This window comes from Cydia strobilella, chromosome 5, assembly GCF_947568885.1.
Source record: "Cydia strobilella chromosome 5, ilCydStro3.1, whole genome shotgun sequence".
Classification (NCBI taxonomy): domain Eukaryota; kingdom Metazoa; phylum Arthropoda; class Insecta; order Lepidoptera; family Tortricidae; genus Cydia; species Cydia strobilella.
The window spans coordinates 4114700-4122976 of NC_086045.1; the positions used below are offsets into that span (position 1 = coordinate 4114700).

Consider the following 8277-nt stretch of genomic DNA (forward strand, 5'->3'; position numbering starts at 1 on the left):
TTTCGTTCAAATACAGACTTCATGCATGAAGCATTTTAAGCAAACCTAGGCTCTTCGAAACATGTCGCGAGAGTGACTAAAAATACGCGAGTGAAACCGCTAATTTAGCTAAAATTTAAAATTTAAACATTATAAACTCAACACTGCTCAGGCACGGGGTGCGAAATACGCGCGTGTTAACGCCCTGCTGCCTGAACAGTGTTGAGTGTATCAGCCTTAAAGTGTTTACTCTGTAGTAAACATCTTAATCATTATACAGCGTGAGTTATTCCAGGAAGGTGAGAAATAAGTGGCCATATACAGGCCGTTGCTTAACGAGAACTACTTGTCAGATAAGTGCCGTATATGAAGCCGTTAGACAATGTGCTGGTTCGAATGATATAGTGGAAACACCTGTTTCAAACGGGGCGAATAGGGACAATTTTGAACGTTGAGTGAGATTTTGTACGAATATATCCATTAGTGCCACAAATTTTAAGGTTTAAAACCTGTGTCTTATGTTTGCGAATTGATCCGTAATAAAATATTTCTTAAAAATTCGTCTACATGTCCTTTTCTTTCATCGGCAAAAAAAATACGTTTGTTGTATGGGATCCCCACTTAAATATTTATTTTATTTTGTTTTCAGTATTTGTTGTTATAGCGGCAACAGAATAGTACATTATGATACAAGCGTGCTAAGTTGGTTATCACACATGAGGCGATGTTGTGCGCGCGAGCTGTAAGCGAGCGCGCAATAAGAAAGCCGATGTGTGTAATGACCAATGCACACGCGTTTCATACGACGTTTTTCAACACACTTGCGAGAAAAAAAAAAGATACTCATATTAATAAAATTTTAATAGTTAAAACAATTAGTATTGTGTGTTGCATTTGTCATACTGCCGGCCGCCCCTCGCCCCGGCCGCGGGCGGTGAGCCGAGCGGGCCGGCCGGGCCGTCGGGCGCGCCGATGCCCGCCAGTCCGACCAATTAAAGAAGGCTCCAAGCAATCAGTTACCTTCTTAACTCAGTCGGATAATATAATGAAAAAGCACGAGTGGAATAATACACTGAAAGAGCACACGTGTTTAATATCTAGGATTATAAGCCAAAAATCGGTGGAATAAAAACGTCGTTTTGAGCAAGTGTGTTGAAAATATATTTTTAAAATAATTTTAATATTGTAATGAATTCGAATTAATACATATGCATGTCTTATAGTAAATTATAAGTAACATAATTATTAAATTATGTTTTGGTTGTACCCCTTCAAATTATGGAAGAGCGGGGCCTTCTGCCAAAAGTATATTTTATACTTAAAAGAAGGTTCTAACCTACTATTGAATTGTAAATTGTAAACCAAATAAATTATTTTTCATTTTTTTGCCGCCGCCCCGCCTATGCTGATTCCGTTTGTGATACTTTGTAGCGCTAATCCTAAACATGTTTGACTGTGCTATCCTTCAATTGCTCTGTGAATTGTTTGCTTAGTAATTAATGCATAAAGTAGATAAGAATGAAACATTAATCAGTCTTAATCAATGTGCCGTACTGGTGGGCTGGGATTGAAGGAAACATGTCTTTGGTGCGACAATTTCTTTGTACGGGAATAGGTAAGTACCTACCCACCTACCTACCCAATCAATTGGTGGGGTACCTACTAATTTTATTTTATGGTTTATATTTTAATGATTCGATTATAAATTTGATTTAGTCTATCCCTAATATTTATGAATCAATTCTTCCCGAAATTAATTTGTACATGGATCTCTAAACCCAAAGAGTAAAACTAGGGAATTCATTGTTGAGATGCTAAAATACTCACAACATTTTCCTTCAGTAAAGGATCAGCTTTAACATGACTGTAAAATCACATTTATAATCGGGTCTATCGCGAATTTATTATGTTACCCTTACACCCGATTATAAATGTGACCTGTCACATAATGTTATGTAACTTTTTATAACAGCCAGTTTAGGAGCCCCATAACGTTAAGAACCGTTCTGATTAGTTTTTGGCCAATTTGTTTTGTAAAACTGTTTAGATAATAGACTATTCTATTCTAATTGTGACACAGCCTTTCCTCAGTGCTACCTGTGCCTGGGTGTGACGTTCACCTGACCCTCATCAACCCTCATGCTGTTCAGCTTCGAGAACACCACGCTGCACCGCCCCATGACGGAGGCCGAGCAGGCGCTGTTCGGGAGCCTGTCCTCCAAAATATTAATATCTCAGTTTTGCGATGAAATTGCCTTAGTAATGAAGTTGATATAAAAACCTTATTCTGAGTCGTGTTTTATCAAATTTTGACTCACGCGTGCGAACGACGCCATAATTATTGTGGTTTTTTTGTTTTTTGACGGTGGTTACTTTTATAGTCAAAATCTATGAATAAGTAAGGATCTTGAGAATCTCTTCAGGACTATTCCTTATCGAAATACAGAAGATTCTCATGTTCAACCACAAGTCTGGCGTCATTCCACAGTGCACAGTGTCACGGTTTTTTCCCAGTATGCTACCTGTGTATAAGCATGGGCGTGACGTTCACCTGGCCCTCATCAACCCTCCTGCTGTTCAGCTCCGAGAATACCACGCTGCACCGCCCCATGACGGAGGGCGAGCAGGCGCTGTTCGGGAGTCTTTCTTCCATCGGGGCTCTCGTGTCGACTCCGGCCGCTGGGTTCTTGCTCGATGTGATTGGGAGGAAGTATTGTGCGACGCTATTCTCTATTATGTATGTGGTGAGTTTAACGGCCCGGCCACGACTGTGCGCGACCAGCGGCGGCGGCGGCGGCAACCATAGGTGGGAACGAAAGGTCCGATCGCTGTGTCTCGCTCCAACCTATGGTTACTACCGTCACGGCCGCCAGTTGCGCAATGTTGTGGCCGAGCCGTAAGTGTAAGGCCTGAGTGGACGCTCGAAGCGGAGCGTTCGGCATGGCGTGCAGCGTGGCGTCGGGCTTACAAGTGATTTGAGCAGCGTGCACTAAGGCCGCTCCATAAGTTTGCATTTGTTTAACATGCACGCCGGACGCCCCGGCCCGCTGCACGCCCAACTCGAGCGTCCACTCAGGCCTTACACTAAGGCTTGTGGTTTCAAAAGTAGCGGATTAGACTACTCATCAAAGGTATCTTAATAAATTACAACAATCTAATTGTTAATAGAGTTATATCTCTTTAGTTAGCACTGAAGACTTGAAGAGATATATCTCTATGTAGAAGACTGTACTATCAACTAGTTTCTTATCTTTCACAAAATACTGAAAATACAGCTTTGAGACGTCAATTCAGTTTAGGGCTGAGATAATATTTATTGGCAGGCATTACTGTTATCTTACACGCCAGATGATTGTCAAATATTGTAGAACTGATAATAAAATGACGTTTAGTAGCAGAATGAAAAAAACTTGCACCATTTACTAACCCGGGGTTAATCGGTTAAACCTGGAGTTACCATGGTTACCAGTACAATTTGACACTGGGTTAACAGGTTGACCGGTTAACCCCGGGTTAGTGGGATGGTGCAAGTGGCGCTAATACAGGGAATACCTGCGTAATTGATTTTATATGAAACAAAATATTTCCAATGCCTATAGATTAAAAGCCTAAGATCATTAAACTAGGATCCACATTTAATTAAACCGTAAGCCGCATAATTTACTTCCAATAACTTTTTTAATCAATGTTATTTCACAGTTTAATAGTAAAAGTGGACTCGAGATCTCAGGTGCTTATTTCACAACGCTTAGGGTTTGCACGACGGATCCGAAATGTATGAGAAGATCCACGGTCCATATTTGGTCGATATGTAACGTTTTACTTAGCGTCAATATTTAATACTTGTTGGATTAGGAATATAAAGGCGAATTGTCATTGTCAAGTGATAATAATAACTGTACGTCCAGCATAATATCTTGACATTTTAATTAATACATCATGCTAATTGGTACTGCCAATATTTGGTTGCTTTGAGCCGTCTCATATATATTTATATATATGCAAGTTTAACTACCTAGTAAGAAAGTGTTTTACGCTCAAGATAATGGTTTATTCATACATTGACAATGACAATCCTCTTCCAGATCGCCTGGGTCATGATAATAGTCTCCAATCGCGTCGAGGTCCTCCTAACAGCAATCTTCATATCAGGAGTCGGTGGTGCTGCTTTCCTGGTTGTCCCTCTCTATGTCAGCGAGTTCTGCCAGGAGTCCATCCGAGGCGGCATGGCCTCTGGCTCTGTGATCTTCTATGCTGTAGGGATGATCGTATCCTACACGTTGGGTGGATACGTGGATTATTATCCTATGCTTTATACTTGTCTGTCGATTGCCGTGGTTGGAGTTGTGCTGCTCAGTTTTCTGAAGGAATCTCCGATGTTTTTGATGAAGAGAGGCAGAGAGCAGGTAATTTTTTTGATCTTTATGTTTAAGAAAAAGTTTTTTTTTTGGATCGCAACCTCGCTTTTTCATTGAGATTCTATTTCAATCGCAAGATGTATAAATTCCATACTTTTAAGATGTGAATAGGTACATTCAATCAGATTGGAATTAGCAACCATTACACATATTCTGGTCAATACAAACATGATAGATTTACGATCGCAAATCCAGCAATTTATCTCAACTCCAACACAAAAGAATTCTTAATTATCTTCATTTCAGGAAGCTGCTAAGTCAATGGCGTTCTACAGAGCTACGAAGGTGTCTTCTAAGGTGGTGCAACAAGAACTAGAAACTATCCGTCGTATTCTGGACGCTGCTAAGTTGGATGAGACAGGTAAATTCAGGTCAAACAAATGTATGGTATGTGTAAACAGGCCCCAATCAAGGCCAGCCACACTAAACCCGCAACCACACTAACTCCGCAGCCACACTATCCGTACTGGCCTTACGTAATTTTTCCCGTTTTGTCGTTCCACATTATTCGAAACGAAATCGATTTCGGAACCAACGCCGATATCAAGGCAAATTTTGTGAATCCTGATACCTTTTAAAACGCCGATACCAATTTTTTTAGGAATATACGGCGGATTGTCATTGTCAAGTGACAATAATAACTGCACGTCGAGCATATCTTGACATAGTACATCATGCTGATTGGTACTGCTAATATCTGGTTGATTTGAGCCGTCTCATAATATATGTTTAACTATACCTATCTAGTAGGATTAAAATGTCAAGATAAGGACGTGCAGTTATTATTGTCACTTGACAATGACAATTCGCCTTATATTCCTAATCCAACAAGTAAAGTTGTGATGGAAGAGCGTGCCACTTGAAACACAACGAGTTTTTGATAGTTGCAGAAATTCCGGCAGAAGAAAAAAAACTTCGGTCTAGCGATACAGTGAAGCCAGCTCAGAAGGTTTCCACCTTAAAATTTATTAGTAAGTAACTGTCAAGTGTAACGCTGCATCTTACGTAAGCGAACAACTCGCGAACGCAAAGCGAAGCAGAGCAGCGCGGCGGGCCCACGGCGTTCGCGTTCGCGACGAGATCGCCCACGTAAGACATTTCTATGAGTATCAGAGGATTGATTTACCCCGTGCCGCATTGCTTCGTTTCGCGTTCGCGTGTTGTTCGCCTACGTAGTACGCTGCGTAAATCACACGCAACTGCTACACAAAACTAAAAACGCACCATTTAGTCGACTGTAATATATCGCGGTAACTATACATTTGGCTCTCTACTGTATATACTTAGTAGGATCAAACTAGACGGCAAAAGTACATTCTCTAATAGGGAGCATGAAATATAGGGGGCAGCATAGGAGCCGTCAGATTTTTGGAGCAAGGAGTAAATGTGAAGTTTATGCGGGCTACACAAGATGGCAGAACCTACTATGCATAAGAAAACGTACGAGATCAGTAGATACCATCTACCGTTACCGCACTTGCTTTGGCAATGTACATGATTATGGTTCCGATTCAGACCACAAGATGGCAGACCCTCCAATGCGCCCGCTCTCTATAGGCTTAACAAAAGATATAATATATATTTAAATATATAGAACAATTAGATTGCAATAGATACTCTTGAACGCGAGTTGTAGAGATGTATCTCTACTTGGAAAAAGTATTTCAGGGTGGCTGATGCTTTTGGTGTGTTGTTTTATGCGTTACTATGGATGCTGACTGTACTCTAACTATTGAAGTAGAAGAGTCTCGTGATATAAGGCGAGATGACTAATACACCATAGCGTTGACACTGTTAGCTTCCCATCCATAAACCTATTTACAAAGAATTAAGGTTTACCTACTTAACGTCAGTCAAGTGAGTTGCTTAACTAAGTATTAACTAAGGTCGCTAAGCGACACCACCGATGGTCTTGACCTCCGAAACAAGAACACGACACTTTTCCCGATCCTGCGCCGTTTCCGCCAATTATCGGCTTGAAGCTGTCGCAGATCCGCTTCCACACGCTGCCTCCCCAGCGGTATCAGGGTCGAGGTCGACCCACCGGACGGCCACCAGTCGGTTTTCCTAAGTACGTAAGGTTTCCTAATGGGTTGCTGAACCTTATTTATGTTTGCAGAAAAATCCTACCCAACCCGTCGCGCCCTCCTAGTCACGATGGTCCTGACCACGACCTCGGTGTTCCAAGGCCTGGTGGTGGTGCAGGTGTACGCGGAGACGCTCTTCTCCAAGGCCATCCCCACCATGTCCGCTACCATCTCCAGCATCATATTCTCTATAATCACGCTGGTGTCGGGTTTGGTCTCTGCGTATTTGACAGACATCGCTGGGCGGAAGGTATAGTGGAGAGCTACAGCCCGAAGTCTGAATTTGGGGTTTTTCAGAATATATTGCAAAACGGTATAAGTACAAATTAAGTTTTCCAATGACTGCAGTTATACGTAGCCTACCTTTTTATGAAATACCGTAAACTCAGTCAACTTTAGTCCACAACTTACAACTATAGTCCAAATTCAAGTTCCAGTAAAATATAAATAAATATTTTTCAAATTATGTTGAGTATCTAATATAGAAAAATAATTATTTAAGCTCCAATATAAATGTAACGATGTAAATCAAAAAGGCTCGTTAATAATCAACGTTAAAAACTGACCCATAGTTGTAATAATAGGACTATAGTTACCTGAGTTTACGGTAGTAACTTTGTCTATTCGCAGCCTCTCATGCTATGCTCCTCGCTTGCCTCCGGCGTGTGCTGCGTGCTACTTGGCTCTCAAATCCACATGGGCTGGGCGCCGCACGCCGTCACCGCCGTAATTATTTACACATTCTGCGTGGCCTACTCGCTCGGATCCGGAACTATCCCTTTTGTGTTGAGCGCTGAGGTTTTCTTACCCGAGGTGAGTAAGAGTCATATACTCAGCCTCTCATGCCATACTTCTTACTCGCCTCCGGCGTATGCTACGTGCTACTTGGCTCTCAATCTCAAATCCACATGAGCTGGGCCCCGCACGCGGTGACGTTTCCCTTAGCAGAAAAGTGATAAATATCAAACGATATTCCTTACATAAGTTCCAAAAAACTTTAGTATGAGCCAAGATTTGAACCCGCGACCTACGGATTGTAAATTGTGTAAAAAATATTTCTGTTTATATTATATTTCTAAACTTTTCCAGGTGAAAGGCATCCTGTCCATGTTGGTGATCGAGTGGGCCTGGCTCTGTGGTTTCATCATCCTGTTCGTCTTCACCCCGCTGGTGGCCGCCATCGGCCTGGGTCAGATCTTCTACCTCTTCGCTGCTGTGGGCTTCGCCAATTCTGTCTTCACGTATTTCTTCTTGCCGGAGACGAAGGGGTTGCCGGTCGACGTTATACAAACGTTGTTTGATAGGAAAAGGGATCGTCGTGCGTGAGATAATTAACTATTGATTTTTAATGTATTTTTATTGAATTTTCGAAAATGTATACGCCTATTTGGTCTACTCCCAAATTCAAATGCCAATGGCATAAAAATCAGCATCAAAACACGGAAAAATGATGTGCAAACAAGTTTCTATATGGACGTGGTTCGTCGCCATCAGACCGGGCCAGATCTCTTATTCTTACTTACTACTACTTACTCGGCTGGCGCGATGACCCAAAATGAGTCTTGGCCTCCAATACAAGAGCACGCCACTTTGCTCGCTCCAGAGCGATATCATCGGGGCGATTTATGGGCTTTCGCCGACGCCGAGCTCACGGAGATCCGCCTCCACTCCATCCGCCCAACGATATCTAGGACGACCAACAGGACGGCGTCCAGTTGGTCGAACCAAGTAGGCCCTTTTGGCTGCCCGATCTTCACCCGTCCTTTCGAGCCTCTTATAAAAAGATGTACCTG

General features: G+C 42.1%; 1 protein-coding gene across 1 annotated transcript; it reads left to right on the forward strand.

Annotated features, from left to right (window-relative positions):
• Nucleotides 1–1497: 1497 nt before the first annotated feature.
• Nucleotides 1498–7828, forward strand: LOC134741296 (facilitated trehalose transporter Tret1-like). Its single transcript, XM_063674029.1, has 8 exons — nucleotides 1498–1594; nucleotides 2494–2723; nucleotides 4065–4385; nucleotides 4644–4758; nucleotides 5288–5368; nucleotides 6517–6734; nucleotides 7115–7297; nucleotides 7574–7828. Exons 1-8 carry the CDS (start codon nucleotides 1558–1560, stop codon nucleotides 7808–7810), a joined length of 1422 nt encoding a protein of 473 aa, XP_063530099.1. The 5' UTR covers nucleotides 1498–1557; the 3' UTR covers nucleotides 7811–7828.
• The last annotated feature ends 449 nt before the right edge of the window (nucleotides 7829–8277 follow it).